The sequence below is a fragment of the Nerophis ophidion genome, linkage group LG09 (assembly GCF_033978795.1).
Source record: "Nerophis ophidion isolate RoL-2023_Sa linkage group LG09, RoL_Noph_v1.0, whole genome shotgun sequence".
Lineage (NCBI taxonomy): Eukaryota > Metazoa > Chordata > Actinopteri > Syngnathiformes > Syngnathidae > Nerophis > Nerophis ophidion.
This window is the reverse complement of record NC_084619.1, coordinates 42,961,656-42,980,327: the sequence shown is the minus strand read 5'-3', so window position 1 is coordinate 42,980,327 and position 18,672 is coordinate 42,961,656. Positions and strand designations below refer to the sequence as shown.

Sequence of the window (18,672 nt, the reverse complement as noted above, 5' to 3'; positions counted from 1 at the left end):
GCACTTGTAATTCCACTCATTGAAAGACAGAAGTATGTCCCCCATACAGAAGCCTCAGCAGCAGTTGCAAAAGCTATTCTGATCAACCTGAGGATCCAGCTACCACACCCACTTCCCCAGTTAGGGCAAGTAAGACGAAGAGATGTGAGTGCATTTTTAGTAGCAGCCACAGGGAAAATAGCACCAATGATAGGAAGGTTCTCCAAACCTGCACAGGATTCACACCACAATTTATGTTGTGAGGGGACCCCCCTCAGTTGCCCTATTGCATCAAAGTAAACACCATCAGGGTTTCTCATCAAATCAAAGGAGCCCGTTACACTCCTCCTAGATAGAATATGGCGGTGTCGGCGGTAAATTAAAGAGGCCACTGAAACAGGAGTTCCAAGGGGGTGTTAATTTGGTACCCACTAGGGTGACTACGGTCACCAGTCTAATCATAGCACAAAACCCAACGGCTGACGTCGGGATTCTAATGTACAATCTGTGCTCCCCACAATACCAGAATAAGTCAGCCCGTGCCCAAGGGCCAATTTTTGCTCCATCTATCAGTGTGGTGCACCAGGAAGGATCAATGTCACCCAATTTGTTGGGGGACGAAGAGGGTCCTGTGAATTGAAAACACGTGTTTTTCAGCTTTTGGGGCACAAAAGGAAGAAGTCGGGTGGAATTGTCAATAGGAGGGTACACACTAGCCAACAAATCACACCCTGGTGGCGTGGGTTCAGAAAACAAGGACATAAGGCAGTTTGAGCCTTTTTGTGTCAGTCAACTTATAAGGGGAGGGGTAAGTGTGGGTTACGGAACGTCCAGCAAAACAAGCAATATAGTCACCCATGTTTTGGCTCTTGGCCATGTTAGTCATCTACTTGAGCCAGTATACACAGATGCGAGAGACTTTGAAACGTCACCAAGGTGGAGTGGCACTTTAGGTGCTACAGAGGGGGCAGAGGTAGTTAACACCCTTTCAAGGACATTCATTTTAATAATCCCTTTAGAGTCTGTGCCAGTCTGGTTAACCACCAATCAAAATTCCTCTGGATGGTCATCCTTCCCCGAATTGTTTTGATGTAATAATATGGGCTAGTGGGATTCTAATGCCCTGTGTAGTGGGTTACCTGCTTCCACGAGGGGCACTACCCCTTAAAGTATGTATTCTGCTTTCGACACCAATAGCTCAGGGTTGCGTCATAACAAAGATAGAGGTTACTACCTCGCAATCAATCACACTTCACAGGTCAAAAAAGTAAGTCTTGCTGTCCACCTTGATCCAGTCTATTTCAAGTCCGCCATACTGTATGTTCTAAGACACTTGTCAGTCACTGTCGCCGGGAAGGAGGGACTGAGGCACAAGGACATTAGTACAAGCCTAGATACCATTCTGTCAGGGAATACTGCTGGGTGCAACATCCTGCCTTTCGTCTATCAAAATCAGGGTAATTTAGGTAACGAAACGGGGATCAATATCAAACTTTTCACTTATTGTAACGACACTGTGGCAGGGGGAGTGGTCCGCGCGTTCCCTGCGGGCCGCGTGTGTTGAGAGATCGGTCATGAAGCAGCTGACAGGTGAGTGGATAATCTCAGCTGGAACGAGTTATCTAATCACCTCTTCCTTTATTAGCAGCGCGGGAGACCGTGACGGGAGGAAGAACGGACGACACGGAGAGGGGGAGCGTGCTGAAAAGCCAGATCCAAAAAGGACTCTATAAAAATATTGCAAGTATGGGCTGCAAAGCCCAATATGTGTATTGTGTGAAAAGATTAAAATTTGTAAACCGCTGTGTGAAGTGTGCTGAAAAGTCACTGATCCAGAAGACACAGGTATGAGACCTGTTACAGTGGCATCCAACGTCACAGAAACAAGGAAAATATGTCGGCAACAACACCCTTGGAGGCGCTAGGTCAAGTCCTGGCAGAGGTCTCAGCGGCGAGCCGGCAGCAGACCAAGGTGCTGCAAGTGCTGATGGGCCGGGCAGACGCAGCAGGAGGCTCTGCATCCATGAAGCGGATGGTGGAAGGGGAAGACCCGCAAACATTCTTGGAGGTGTTCGAGGCGACGGCGGCAGGGTGTAAGTGGCCGGAGGAAGAATGGGGAGCGAGGCTGCTGCAGCTCCTGGCGGGGGAGGCGCAGCGGGCAGCGTTGCGTCTCACAGCGTCGGCCCGCACGCAGTACACCAATCAACGGCACGCCATCCTCGACCGGGTAGGCAACAACCTGGAGAATAATCGCCGGCAATTCCGGGCCATGAAGCTGGCGTCGGAGAGCAACCTTCATCTTCTCTCACCGGCTGAGGGATGCCGCAACCAGATGGCTCCAGCCCAACGGCCAAGACCCCAAGATGCTGGAAGGGGGGGGGGGGGGAGGGCCCTGGCCGGACTACAGGGGGGCCAGCGAGCAGGTTTCCCACACAGACATCCAACAACACAACACACACACACATACACAGACATATACATCACCGGGGGAGTCACAGAGGAAAAATAATAATAATATGAACTCATGTGTATTCCAGGGTCCCGGCGCTGCTGATGGGGGGCATCCCTCGCGGAGTGCACCTCAAACGCCAGGGCCGGTGTGCTAGGGGTGCGGACAACCGGGGGACCTACGCCGGGAGTGCACCGTGATGGAGGTGGGGCAGGTGTTGCGGGTTGTCGGACCTCTAGCACCCACCCCCGATATGGGAGAGATGTACTGGGAAATGGTGGATTCGGGTTGCAGGCAGTCCATGATCCACCCAAACCTGGCTCGATCCGGGGCTTTAGGGCAGGCAACACGGATAAAAATACGGTGTGTGCATGGGGATATACACGAATATCCGATGGTGCCAGGGGAAATTTTATATCAAACCCAAAAGCATAGAGTTAAGGTTGCCGTAAGCGCGCAACTTACGCACCCTATAATTTTAGGAACGAATTGGCCGGGATTTAATCATTTGGTGACACAACGTGTGGGGGTGCGTTCACGGACAGTAGGCAAGGGGAGTATCCGCGCCGCTTGCAGCGGCGACGCGGTTTCATCCGGGAATGAGGAACCGGTGGGGGCTTCGCGGGAGGCCCCTTCGGCCCCCCGATGGCAACCTACGGAAGGATTTTCCCCTTGAGCAGGCCCGTGATGAAACCCTGCGCGAGGCCTGGGATCAGGTCGATTTTGTGGACGGTCAGCTGGTGCGCCCGGGGAAAGCGCAGGAATTCCCCCATTTTTCCATTATTAGGAACAGACTGTATCGAGTGGGCCGTGACACGCAAACCGGGGAAGAATACACCCAATTGTTGGTGCCGAAATGCCGCCGGGAAATGGTTTTCCAGGCGGCACATTTCAATCCCATGTCTGGCCATTTAGGACATGATAAAACACTTAATCGGGTCATGGTCCGATTCTATTGGCCGGGCCTCCGGGCAGACATACGCCGATGGTGCGCTGCCTGCCCGGACTGCCAGCGGGTGAACCCCGCGGCCATTCCAAAGGCGCCTTTACGCCCATTACCACACATGGAGGTCCCGTTCGAAATAATTGGGATGGACCTCATCGGACCATTTAACCCGAGCACACGGGGATACCGCTTTGTGTTAGTTCTGGTGGATTACGCAACGCGGTATCCCGAAGCAGTGCCACCGCGCTCCATCTCTGCCAAGAGTGTGGCGCAAGCCCTCTTCACGGTCATCTCCCGCGTTGGAATCCCGAAAGAGATTTTGACGGACCAGGGCACGTCCTTTGTGTCACGCACGATAAAGGATCTTTACGGGTAACTGAGGATTAAGTCCATCCGCACCAGCGTATACCATCCACAAACGGACAGGCTGGTGGAGAGATTTAATAAAACGCAAAAATCCATGATCCGTAAATTTATGCACGAGGACAAACAAAATTGGGATAAATGGTTGGACCCACTGATGTTTGTGATGCGGGAGGTACCTCAGGCATTTATCATTCCCTCTGAGCTACACAAAATGGCTAGAGAGAGGGAAGTCTGGGCTTCCCTGTTAAGGCTACTGCCCCCGCGACCCGACCTCCGATAGGTGGAGTAAGATAAATAAATGGATGGATCATTCACTCAAATGATTTCTGAACTAGGTATTGTAAGAAAAACTATATAAAATACAAATGTATTTAAGCTTTAGGAGTTAACAACCAACCAACCAAACAAACACACAAACCTGCAGCGAACCACCACCAACAGCATATGCTGACACACAAATATTATTTATGAATACCTTCATTTGCCCCTGCCTGGTTGCCTGGATTTCCAACTACCTCACCGACAGGCCACAGTACGTCAGACTGAAGGACATCACGTCTGACTCTGTGATCAGCAGCACCGGACCACCGCAAGGAACGGTGCTGGCCCCTCTACTCTTCGCCCTGTGCACCGCTGACTTTTGCTACAACTCAGATCTGTGTCACGTCCAGAAGTACGCGGATGACACTGCCATTGTTGGGTGCATCAGGAACGGCAGAGAGGAGGAGGTTCGGAACCTGGTGAGGGACTTTGCTGTCTGGTGCCACACGAACCTCTTGCAGCTCAATCCGTCAAAGACCATTGACTTTGGGAGGTCGAGTCCAAGGTCACAACTTATTGTGATCAAGGGAGTTGAGGTACAGACCGTGGACTCATTCAAGTACCTCGGGGATTGAGTGGACAATAAGCTGGACTGGACTGTTAACACGTACCACTTGTACAAGAAAGGACAGAGCAGGCTGTACTTCCTCAGGAGGCTGCACTCCTTCAACATTTGTTGAAAACTCCTGTTGATGTACTACCAGTCTGTGGTTGCCAGTGTTCTGTTCTACATGGTAGTGTGCTGGGGGGGCAGTACATCTAAGAAGGACAGCTCCAGACTGGAGAAACTGATCAGGCTGGCCGGTTCTACAATCGGAATGAAAGTGGACTCACTGGTGACCGCGGCAGAGAAGAGGACTGTGGACAAACTACTGAACATCCTGGACGATGCCAGTCACCCTCTGCATACAGTCATCAGTAGCCAGAGGAGACTATTCAGTGCTAAACTGCTTCATCTCAAGTGCAGTACTAATAGACTCAAATACTCCTTTGTCCCACACGCTATTAGACTGTACAACTCCTCTCTGGGGAGGGGGGCGGGGAGTATTGGATTACAGGGAATGCAAAACAATAACAGTGCAATACGTTTTCATAACATGGTCACTACTGCCCAGTTTCTCTTGTTATATTCTTATTTTACTTTAATATTTTTATTCGTATTGTTGCTTTTTATTTTTATTCTTATTGTAATATTTCTGTATTTTGTTTCCATTTAAACCCCCATTATTTACTTTTTACTTGTTTAAATTGATATCAACTCTATACACTGTTGCTAGAATCAGAGGTGGGTAGAGTAGCCAGAAATTGTACTCAAGTAAGAGTACTGTTACTTTAGAGATGTATTACCCATGTAAAAGTAAGGAGTAGTCACCCAAATATTTACTTGAGTAAAAGTAAAAAGTATGTTGTGAAAAAATTACTCAAGTACTGAGTAACTGATGAGTAACCTGTTCGTTTAATGATTACGGCAACAAATAATGCACAAAAACATAAAAATAGCAATGAGCAAATTCAGAGCCAGGAATATCTTTTAAGCAACTAAAACAATATTATATATTGAATAATAATACATTAAAATAAAAATGAAAAATAAGGCAAATTGAGCCACAATAACTTAACAGCACCATAGCCTCAGTAGGCATTCATTGATTGATTGATTGATTGAAACTTGTATTAGTAGATTGCACAGCTCAGTACATATTCCGTACGATTGACCACTAAATGGTAACACCCCAATAAGTTTTTCAACGTTAATCAATTACTTAATAAATGACCAAGTCGAGGTGATCCATCTCATGTATACATATACATACACACACACATCATATATATAATATATATATATATATATATATATATATATATATATGTATATATATATATATATATATATATACATACACACATATCATATATATACAGACACCATTATATATACAGTATATAAGTTATATTTATTTATTTTGCCGTTTTTGTTGACATGTTAAAGGTGTTTTAATGAATATACATGCATGTTTAACATATAAATTCCTATCTTTAATGAAGACAAGAATATAAGTTGGTGTATTACCTGATTCTGATGACTTGCAATGATTGGAATCAGACAGTATAGTGCTGATAACGTCCCGGTTTTCAAATAGAGGAGAAAAAAAGTCCTCCTTTCTGTCTAATACCACATGAAAGTCGTTGTTTTTTGGCATCTTATCTGTCCAGCTTCCATATTCGTTTTTATACACTTTACAAGAAATACATTGGTGGCAAACTCCGTAGTTTGCTAGCTTGTTTGCGCTGGCTTTCGGAGAATCTTATTTTGTTTGCGCAGGCGCGATGGAGCGGCACTTTTATTGTGAAGACAGGAAGTGTGCGATCAGTCTTTAGGCTTTTGACGGGAAGTACAGTTGAAATAAAAAGTGTCTTTTTTCCTTTACACTTTTGATTGATTGGTTGATTGATTGAAACTTTTATTACTAGATTGCACAGTACAGTACATATTCCGTACAATTGACCACTAAATGGTAACACCCCAATAAGTTTTTCAACATGTCGGGTTCTACGTGCGTTGGACCAATCTGTTTGATTGGTCCAACGTCACCAGTGACTGCATTTGATTGGTGAAAGACAGGCATGCGTAGTTCCTACTTTGAATGCGTGTCTGACAAAATCAAAACAAACAAAGCGTGCATTAACAGATCGATAAAAAAAAGTAGCGAGTAGCTACCTGATTGCAGATAAATGGAGCGGAGTAAAAGTAGCGTTTCTTCTCTATAAATATACTCAAGTAAAAGTAAAAGTATGTTGCATAAAAACTACTCTTAGAAGTACAATTTATCCCAAAAGTTACTCAAGTAGATGTAACGGAGTAAGTGTAGCACGTTACTACCCACCTCTGGCTAGAATTTTAATTTTCCTAAAGTAACTCTCCTGAAGCAATCAATAAAGTACTATCTATCTATCTACCTATCTATCTATCTATCCATCTATCTATCTATCTATCTATCTATCTATCCATCTATCTATCTATCTATCTATCTATCTATCTATCTATCTATCTATCTATCTATCTATCTATCTATCTATCTATCTATCTATCTATCATCTATCTATTTGTCACTTTCTCATCTTTTCTTCAACTTGCTTTTTCCTTTACAAACCACATCCTGTATTCATCTCTTCCTTACACTTCACACACACACACACACACACACACACACACACACACACACACACACACACACACACACACACACACACACACACACACACACACACACGCACACACACACACACACACACACATTCACATGCACACACATACACGCGCGCGCGTCAGCACTCACGCACAAAAGAAAAAAGCTGCACCAAAGCTCTTTCTCTACGTTTCACTTTACCATAAAACTTTTAGTTACTTTTCTTAATTTACCAGACGTTTGAGTTCACTACTTTACGAGTGTTTTAAACTCACTCCTAACCCTTTCAAGAAATGTTCTCTTTTTATTTCTTTTTTAAACTCTAGCTGTTGATTTCATTGTCAACAACAGTACATTCAATTGATCATTAAACAGTAAGACAATGCCAAGCCATGTGTTACAACAGCGTGGCTTCATGGTAAAAGAGTGTGGGTTCATTCCTGGTCCGCCTGCAGTCCAGACCTGTCTCCCATCAAAAACGTGTGGCGCATTATGAAGCGTAAAATACGACAGCGGAGACCCCGGACTGTTGAACGACTGAAGGTCTACATAAAACAAGAATGGGAAAGAATTCCACTTTCAAAGCTTCAACAATTAGTTTCCTCAGTTCCCAAACGTCTATTGAGTGTTGTTAAAAGAAAAGGTGATGTAACACAGTGGTGAACATGCCCTTTCCCAACTACTTTGGCACGTGTTGCAGCCATAAAATTCAAAGTTAATTATTATTTGCAAAAAAAAAAAAAAAATTATGAGTTTGAACACCAAATGTCTTGTCTTTGTAGTGCATTCAATTGAATATGGTTTGAAAAGGTTTTGTAAATCATTGCATTCCGTTTGTTTTAACATCGAACACAATTTCTCAACTCATATGGAAACGGGGTTTGTACATCAGTATGATTTGTTGTTAACATTTCGGATCGGATAATGTTTAAAGTAAGGCCATGTCCACACAAAGACAGATCCTTAATAAACACATAGTGATCTCTGCGTTTAGGCCTCTTGTACACACATAAACACGTATTTGTGTCTTTAAAAACGCAGATGTTTGCAAATGCTGGCCAAGGAAACATTTTCAAAACAACTATACGGAAAATCCCAGGTATATATTGCGCTGTGATTACTATTAATAGACTGGAGGCAGCCACCACAGTTGACATACTTCACACTAAAGTCAAAAATTGTACGTAATCGTTGGTCCAAAGCTAATGTGGATTTTGGCAATATGAGAGTAGTATGTGTTTTTGGTCATCTTATGTATATTTTTATGTGTATTGGGCCAACTAGAGTGTGTTACAATGCCTGCTGGTCATTAAACACTGCATCAATGTATGCAGCGGGGTGCAGCAAATACAGCCGGAACATTATACTTTGACAAAATAAAAGCATGTTTTATTGAAAGTTTATATTCACTATTATTATTTATTATTTTGGTTTCTTTCGTCAGGAAAGCCCGGTATTGCAACATGGCACCCAAGGTTTAGATGATCATACTCTTTACACAGCTCTGGAACACACATGGGGCTGCTCCTCCTGGTGGTTAAACAGGTTAAAGTGAGAGGTTGACATAAAAACAACTAATCTGTAAAACTAAAATTTAGGATGTCTAATTCCTAAATTCCAATGCTGGACTGGCCTGCATCACCACTACACACCACTCTGTTTGCATGTGTATATATCAATGTTTTCAGTCAGTGTATGGGTCCTGCGCTGAGGTGGCGACTTGTCCACTTGTTCAGGGCGACCCAGAGAGGGACAAGCGGTGGTAAATGGATGGAAGGATTGATGATTGGATTAATATCCACTGAGAATACTGTACAATGGGTTAATCCCTAAGGTTCACGATTGCAGAGGGGTTACATTTAAAGTTAGAGTACCAATGATTGTCTCACACACACACACTAGGTGTGGTGAAATTTGTCTTCTTCATTTGACGCATCCCCTTGATCACTTCCTGGGAAGTGAGGGGAACAGTGGGCAGCAGCGGTGCTACGCCCGGGAATCACTTATGGTGATTTAACCCCCAATTCCAACCCTTGATGCCGAGTGCCAAGCAGGGAGGCAATGGGTCCCATTTTTTATAGTCTTTGGTATGACTCGGCCGGGATTTGAACTCCCAACCTACCGATCTCAGGGTAGACACTCTAACCACTCGGCCACTGAGTTGGTGTAGTGCGTCTGCATCACTATACGAAGGTCCTGAGTAGTCAGGGTTCAATCCCGGGCTCAGGATCTTTCTGTGACTGCGTGGGTTTCCTTCTGGGTTATCCAGCTTCCTCCTACTTCCAAAGACATGCACCTGGGGATAGGTTCAATCAATCAATCAATCAATGTTTACTTATATAGCCCTAAATCACTAGTGTCTCAAAGGGCTGCACAAACCACCACGACATCCTCGGTAGGCCCACATGAGGGCAAGGAAAACTCACACCCAGTGGGACATCGGTGACAATAATGATCCAGTGGGACGTCTGTGACAATTGATTGGCAACACTATATTGGCCCGAGTGTGTGAATGTGAGTGTGAATGTTGTCTGTCTATCTGCGATGAGGTGGCGACTTGTCCAGGGTGTACTCTGCCTTCCGCCCGATTGTAGCTGAGATAAGATCCAGTGCCCCCGCGACCCCAAAGGGAATAAGCGGTAAAAAATGGATGAATGGATGGATGGGTTGATCACCAATAAATGTCAGAAGAGCACCAGCACATGTTATATAATACAGTATCATATATTATAATACAATTTATTTAATATAATATAATATAATACAAAGCAACACAAAATAACATAATTTCACATCAATTACAAAACAAATCTTGTTTTTCGGACTATAAGGCGCACTTAAAATCATTTCATTTTCTCAAAAATCGACAGTGTGCCTCATAATCCAGTGCGCCTAATGTACGGAATAATTCTGATTGTGTTTACCGACCTCGAAGCTATTTTATTTGGCACATGGTGTAATGATGAGGGTGACCAGTTGGTGGCAGTCACACATAAGAGCAACGTGTAGACTGCCCAATGATGCCAGTAAACAACACCAAAACTTTAAATAATCCATTGAAAATATAGAACATTACACACGGCACTCAAAAATCAGTCAAAATGTTTTAGTACGACTTTGGTAAGCTATGAAAAAAAGTTCTATAAAACCGATTGTCGGAGCATTACGGCTACCGTGGTCAGATTTCAATATAGGAGTAATATTATGGTGTGGGTATAATGACCGCAAAATGGCGACCATTAGCAGACATACTATCTGGCGTTTTGTTTCGCAATATTATGCAAAGCTAACTTTTCTTACATTCTGGTATCTGCTAATCTGTATTTGGGATCTGCGTAAATCCTGAAAATCTGCGCACTTCCGCCACTGCAGTCCATGGCGACACCTTAGTCGATAATCTTCTTTTTTTCCTCTATTTTCTTGTTATGGGACATTCATCCTCCACTGTTGCCATTACTAATATAAAGTAGCATAAAGTTCTCACTGTCACACCATCTGTCAGTAAACTACCGGTGTAGTGGGTTTACATAGTTCACTCACGGAACTTTAGTTTTTAGAGAGTTCCGGTCGGTCGTTTTTTCCCGTGACACATTTTCGGTGTTGTTGTTGAACTAGTGCAATACGGATGAGAAAATGCTGCTCCGTTATTGAGTTAGGTAAAGTCTGAATGTCATTAAAAAATTTAGCTCCATCTTTTGACACTTCTTTGAATCTTGTCCCTTGCACGCTGCACCGCTACAACAAAGATTATGGGCAGAAGACACTGTCGACACGGAGCCACGTAAATAAGACCGCCCACAACCCGCCGCATCCTGAAGCGACTGTCGGAAAGCGACTTGAAGATGATCTGTAAAACATAATTCATGTGACATTTTGACCAAATAACGACCATTACAAGTTATGTAGACCACAAGCAAGGGTTTAAAATTTGAAGGAAAAAAAAAATCGATTAGCATTAATATCTGGTGCGATTTATGTATAAAAATAGTCCCTGCAATGAGATGGCGACTTGTCCAAGGTGTACCCGCCTTCCGCCCGAATACAGCTGAGATAGGCTCCAGCGACCCCCCACAACCCCAAAAAGGGACAAGTGGTAAAAAATGGATGGATGGATAATACAATGTAATTGGAATAATGATATAATAGTGATATAATGTGTGTAGTGGTGTGGTTCTTGACAAACATGTACAGGAAATGTTCCATTAGAATTTATGTGCAGAAAAAAATGTACGCACAATCCGTTAAGGTCTGTGTGGTGTGATCCCCAAAATGCAGAGGTAAAAGGCAACAAATATGCCTCTTTAATGGCAGGAGGTCCAAAAAGGCAATGGTGGTAAACGTGTTACACACCAAGAAAACAGGAACTAGAAAATAACAAAAGAACACACTAGGCAAAGCTAGGATAACTGGGTAAACCTCAAGTAAGAGAGTGCAAAAGTAGTTTGTCTTGGCAGACTTAGCAGCGTGGAAGGCATGGAACAGATTGTAAGAAACCAGCATCTGCCAGCCCAGGTTAGGTAGCTTGTAGGCTAATTAGAGTCCGATGTTTACCCGGGCCAGCTCTCTGCCAAACTGCAAGAAAAAGATTGTTTCTTGGAGTCCATGGCAAGTGGCAGATTACAGAAAGACAACTACACCTTCTTTCGCACCTGGTAGAATGGTGCGGGTGTGCAATGACGGTTGGCCCCTCGTTGATTCCGTTCAGACGTCCTAACCATCTTAGCAATGCCAGGCGATGGCCAAGAAACATTTCAATATACCTACACAGCTGTTCCGCATCCGTGGAAATCTGGGGTAAGTAGCTGGAAGGCCGGTGTGCCCAGTTTACCCAAGCCAGCGGCACGGCAACTTGTAAGAGAGAGGGGAGCAAAGCTGAACCAAAACAGCAGCAAGAGAATAAAACACGATTGGTTTAATTTCAGCAAAATATATAATTTATTATCAATATTTAATGCTTTTCCTTAATTTTTTTCCAAACCAATGACTGTTTCCAAACAGATGTGATTATCAAGTATAGAGTGACTAATTGCAGATTGCTTTTGATAAATAATACTTAAACAATAATAATGCAGCACAAAAGAGGTGTATGACTCACACTTCTTGCAATCATTTATTGATTTGTTTTTGTATCTTGTATTTGATATTATATATGGTTAAATACTGTCAACATTAATGTATTTTGGCAATCGTGGTATCATATATGAGTGAAGATAAATCACGCCGTGTAACAATGGTTGGTCTTCCGGGTTAAGCCTTAATTCGGAAGACCAAGCATTGTTAGTCGGTCTGTGATCCCGATAAGCGGCGGCCAATTTCGCTTCAAAACAGAACTTTAAGAAAAACTGAGGTAACTTGTTGGTAGTGACAATGTCCTCACGGAATAACATAACAGAAAGACATAAGTACATCTGTCAACATGGTGGGATCACCGCTGCAGTCATTAAAAAACAAATCCCAGTCAGTCATTTTAAGAGAACATTTAAGTGATTCACTTGCTTCTTAATTGCAAACCGTGATATTTTTGGTGATGGGTTTTCCTGTCTTCAGTTGTGACCTGCATTTGGGAAAGTAACAAGAACATTGTGGTCGGAGCGGCAATGAGGTGGGCGTAGTTTTGGGATGTACGCATCAGCAGAGGCGCCGATCTACATTTCTGCCAGTGGGTGCTCAGACGAGGTGTTCTGGCAAGGAGTGCTCCCCACTGGAATTCATGCTCTCCCTGTATATGCGCAGGCGTATGAAACCAACGAATGCGGAAGAAAGACCTGCTTACAACGTGCATCAACCGGACATGAGTACAATCTACACTATTCATCCATCCATCCATTTTCTACCGCTTATTCCCTTTGAGGGCGCGGGGGGCGCTGGTGCCTATCTCAGCTACAATCGGGCGGAAGGCAGGGTACACCCTGGACAAGTTGCCACCTCATCGCAGCAATCTACACTATAAGCGATCAAATACAAAATGTATTATATTCCAGTTCCATGCAAAGATGTTGAAAATCTACTCACATGACGTTAGTTAGATGCATAGCATGTCGAAATTTACTCGAAAATTAGCGTAAAAATATTGCAAAACTACTTTTGTGGCATTAGTTAGTGTTGCGTTTGGATCAGATCTTCTGCTGGTCCCCCCCAGGTTTGTTTGATGACACATAAGCTGGTTTTAAATGAATCCCAGACAGAGTATCTTATTTTGATATTTCATTCCAAAGCTTTGGGAGACCATCTATGCACAACACATTCAATTCGCATCGCCCTAGTTGATCTGAAAACAATACGGAAGCCTTGCCTTTTTTACTACCCCCACTCGCTCTCCCATCTCCCCGGAACAGTGCCAGCAGGTGTTTGAGAAGGTAAAAAAGCCAAATTTTAACATTCCTTTCTGTTTGCAGGCGGACGCGTCGGGCCGGGGACTGGGGGCGGTGTTGACCAGCGGGTGGAGGGCGTCGACCGCCCCGTGCTTTACATCAGCCGGAAACTGTGGACCGGGAGGCAAGGTACAGCACGGTGGAGAGGGAGTGCCTTGCCATTCGGTGGGCGGTTGGGGTCCTCCGCTACTACCTGTTAGGGCGTGCCTTCAGTCTCTGCTCGGACCACAAACTCCTCCGGTGGCTTCACCGCATGAAGGACGCCAATGCGTGGATCACCCGGTGGTACCTCGCATTACAACCCTACAACTTCCGGGTGATTCACAGGCCGGGTACGCAGATGGCCGTGGCCAACTTCCTCTTTCGCCCTGCTATGGGTGCCCGGCCTGAGTCATCGGCAAGCTATCTAATCACCTGTTTCCTTATTAGCAGCGCTGGAGACCATGAAAGGGGGAAGAGCTGAGAAGCAGAGAAGAGACGGCTGAAAAGCAAAAGAAACTTCATGCAAACAATTGTAAAGAAAATAAAATCTGTTGTCAAACCTGCAACCTGCAGCAGTGTGTTACTGTTGGTCCGACAAACCCGAGGGAGAGGAAGAAAACCTCCACAGCATGTGCATTATTGATTCTGAAGGCTCTAGGCAGATTTTGTACAGCACGGCAACATAAGCTAGCTGAATTCTGATTGGATAAAAACTCTAAAACCTAACCTGGTGCAATGTATGCCGAGTGGATAATGGCAATAACCTTCATAAAAATGATTTAAAACAACTTCAAAGACGTGCTATCCTTTATAATTAGGATACGAAATGTATTGTAATTTTAGTGGACTAAAATGTTAAGGAATTTAGAACACTAAAGGCTAGACTAAAACAAAAATACATTTTTGTCAAAAGCCTATGACTAAAACTAAATTATAAACTGCTGTAGAACTAACAATGAATACATTAAATTAGTCAAAATAGTTTTTAAGTTCATTTGCAGTTCATTCTGCATGCAAATAATTTAGTTGCAATACATTCAAATGTGCGACTAATCATGATAAAAAGAAAAAAAATTGTTTGCCAGTACCAGCATTACTATATTCAGTAGGTAGGAGATACAGTTGGCCCCATTCGTTGCAGTTTACCTGACACATGAAACTTTACAAATTGGGGCGTGCACTATTCGCTTTAGTCGCCAAACAGGAGTAGAGTGTTGAATATTTTCACATTTGTTGTGTGACAATTCCAACTTTGATCACAGCGTGAGCTGACATGTAGAGTGGCGCCTTACATAATTTTTAGCAGACTGCGCAGCAAAATGATTAACTCCTCACCTTCCTCTCACGAGACATCCACACAGGATTAGGGTCATTTGAATGCGTTCCCTACTTTACTATAATGTGACAAATACAACATTGAAAATGTCTGAAAATAAAAGCACGCCACACAATTGCAGATGTCTTTATTCGATGTCGCATATCAAACGCAGAAAATAAAGCACAATTTAAAAAAGCATCAAATATGCCTAATGTTTTTTAGAATCCATGGCACAGACAAAAGGTCTGGTAGCCCGACAACGACGATCGTTCCAAAGGGACCCTAACACAAAGAAAGAAAAAAAAGTGATGGATGTAATATTGTCACATTATTGTTTGTATTCTTCCTTTAACACGTAATATTTGCAAATACCAACAGGCATACAAAGTAAACATAATTAACCAACTCTCTCACATAACATACACACATACAGGTAAAACTCCAAACATTTGAATATCGTGCAAATGTTTGTTTACTCCAGCTATTAAATTGAAATTAAGTGATACAAAATTAATAACATAGGCTCATAACATACAATTTAAGATATTTCAGGCCTTCTTTTGATATTATTTTGATGATTTTGGCCGACACCTAATGAAAAACTTGAAATTAAAATGTGTGTTCAAAAACTATAAGCCTTGTGCATCAAAATTATAATGAATGAAGGCTTGATATACAGTATCTCACTTTGCATGTACAAAGTTTTTGTCACATTATAATTTTTTTTACCAGTTATTGGCCTCATTCATTATCAATCATCAGTATCGGCCCTGAAAGAAACATACATGTGTCTGTTTCTGTTTGTCTGTCTGTCTATCTGTCCCACACACACACATACACACACCCACACAAACGCACACGCACACGCACGCACACACATGTTATATAGTATATGTATACCTATATTCTATGTATGACCTTCATATTTGCTCTGCTAAATTGATATTTATTGTTTTAAAACAATACAATATTTATGTGCAAAATCCAAAGACCAAACTGTAGGAATAAACACAGAAATAATAAAGTGTTATTACCGCTGAAGTTGATCTCTACACAGTCTTGACCGTTATCATTCGTCCTTGGACGGTTGGGAGCCCAGTCGTCGAAATCAAAGGGAGTTCCATCGGTCCAAATGAAATTCAAATCCTGGAAGACAAAGTCAACATTTCAGTTGCTTTTTAATTTTCACCAAATGACACTAATGGTTTCTAAAAGTTTATGAGCACCATTTATCATATTCATAACATTTTTGATTGCATAGTTAGAAGAACAAGACCAAATGGAAAAAAAAGTTGGATAGGTCTGGGCGAATCGATCTAAATCTCTATAGTATGATACCAAGGTGGGTATCGGTATTGGATCAATACCAGCGTGATGGGAACAATGAATTTACGTTTTGAATTGTTTTCTGGTTTCTTCCATGATAATTAATGTGTGAGTTTTGTCATGGCAACCTGTATGTAGAGGTCACTTTTGCCCTCGTGGTCGCTATAGGCAGCTTTGATCAAAATTCAGTTACTGCTTTCCTTTGGTTAAGACTTCAAAAAAAAAACAAGAAACAGTTGAAGCTGATCCTAAGAGATGTATATTACCTTATCAACGTTATGTCAAACGTAAAACATTACTAAAACATGTTAATGTTTAGATGGATGAGACAGACTTATGGTAAATACTGGTAGATCGCTTTTCGGTACTCAAACCGCTTTGGGACACTATTTCCACATTCACACACTGATGGTGGGAGCTGGCAGGCAAGGCCCTAACCACGACCCATCAGGAGCAAGGGTGAAGTGTCTTGCCTAAGAGCACAAAGGATGTGACCAGGATGGTGGAAGCCAGGGATCGAACCAAGAACCCTCAGTTTTCTGGTACGCACGCTCTACCAACCGAGCCCAACCCACTTGATTTGACTTGACAGAACATGTGGTTGAAGTGACAATGAATAATATTTTGGACAACAAATATTGGATGTAAACATTTGAACTTTTGCTTACCTCGATGGTGTCCTGGAGTCCAATCCAAGTAAGCGCATCAGAGCCAGCCCCTTCCAGAATTAGCTGTCGGACGATTTCATTCTCCAGTTGGTTGTGGATTGACACCAGATTGCCACCAAGAGAGTTACAAAACCTCTAATGGGTAAACAATAGGTATAGCGCAAAAAGGAAATATTAAAAAGCAAAATAATCTGATGGTTGCCACAAATGATTTGGATTGCAAGACAATGCACACACAAAAATCCGAAAATGTATCATTGTTTGTTTACCTCGGCCGTAGCAAAATTAACCGGTACATTGTGGAAAATGAGGCAGCGATCATTCAACTGAATCCAGCCTTTAGGACAGCATTGATCTTTATCATCTGCAATACAATTGTATTAATAATAATTAATAAAATGTCATTTTGAATACCAAAAGAAAGCACAGTAAATATCTCAAAGTCTACAGAATATGAGGTAAAAACTAAATATGGATATGGCAAGGATAATATTGTAGGCATTTTTGTCTAATGTGATATAATGTAATGAAAAACAAGACTGTTACCAACCGTTGCCTTGTTCAAAAGACCACTGTGGAGAAGAAAATATTAAAAATTACCTGTAAGGACTTAATAATGATCGAGCAGAATTGGTTGTTATTATTATTCATAAGTGTAAAATTAAGAACATATTTGACTCACACTTCCAGTCAACAGTCCACTGATGCCACACAAGAACAACACTAGGTTTAGAGCTGATGCCATCTGTGAAAGAAAAAAACATTATTAAATGTACATAAAAATACAAAAACATTTTGGGAAGAAAAAATCACATTATTGGATGTAAATGATTGCATATGATCACAAAGTTTAGAGAGAAAAAGACGGCATACAATATATACTAATAGATGCTAATAATAACATTTAATAAAAACACTGTTTAGAGGGAAATATAAATACTAATAAATGTAAACAATTACACATAATACAGTTTAGAAAGAAAAACACTGTTGACTGTAAGTAATAAAATACAATTATAACATTTAAAAGTAAAAATAAATACTAAGAGTATTAAGAGTAATAATACAGAATAGGAAAGATACTTTTTCTGTTGTCTGTTGCTGACAGAATGCACTGAAGAAATACAAGCAGCATTTTTAAACATCGACTTAGCCAATCAAAGTCCAGAAAACTTACTCGTGAATAATAGCAGATTATATCTGACACAGTCGAACCACGCACAGAGGATTCCACCAATATTTCTTGTTTGCCAACACCCTAAAGACAAACAATGGTGGTTTTAAACATGCACACAGTTACACAATGGCACATCAGATACATTCAATTTCTCATTACATTTACAAAAAGGAAATATAAATAAATATATATATATAATAAATATTATATATATATATATATATATATATATATATATATATATATATATATATATATATATACATATATATATGTATATATATATATATATATATATATATATATATATATATATATATCCATCCATCCATCCATTTTCTACCGCTTATTCCCTTTTGGGGTCGCGGGGGGCGCTGGCGCCTATCTCAGCTGCAATCGGGCGGAAGGCGGGGTACCCCCTGGACAAGTCGCCACCTCATCGCAGGGCCAACACAGATAGACAGACAACATTCACACTCACATTCACACACTAGGGCCAATTTAGTGTTGCCAATCAACCTATCCCCAGGTGCATGTCTTTGGAAGTGGGAGGAAGCCGGAGTACCCGGAGGGAACCCACG

General features: G+C 42.1%; 1 protein-coding gene across 1 annotated transcript; it reads right to left on the bottom strand.

The window, feature by feature from the left end:
* Window positions 1–15,050: 15,050 nt before the first annotated feature.
* On the bottom strand, window positions 15,051–18,072 carry LOC133559341 (galactose-specific lectin nattectin-like). Its single transcript, XM_061911027.1, has 7 exons — window positions 17,998–18,072; window positions 17,597–17,659; window positions 17,465–17,486; window positions 17,184–17,278; window positions 16,915–17,049; window positions 15,955–16,066; window positions 15,051–15,202 (listed from the first exon to the last, which is right to left on the bottom strand). Exons 2-7 carry the CDS (start codon window positions 17,657–17,659, stop codon window positions 15,129–15,131), a joined length of 501 nt encoding a protein of 166 aa, XP_061767011.1. The 5' UTR covers window positions 17,998–18,072; the 3' UTR covers window positions 15,051–15,128.
* Window positions 18,073–18,672: the final 600 nt, after the last annotated feature.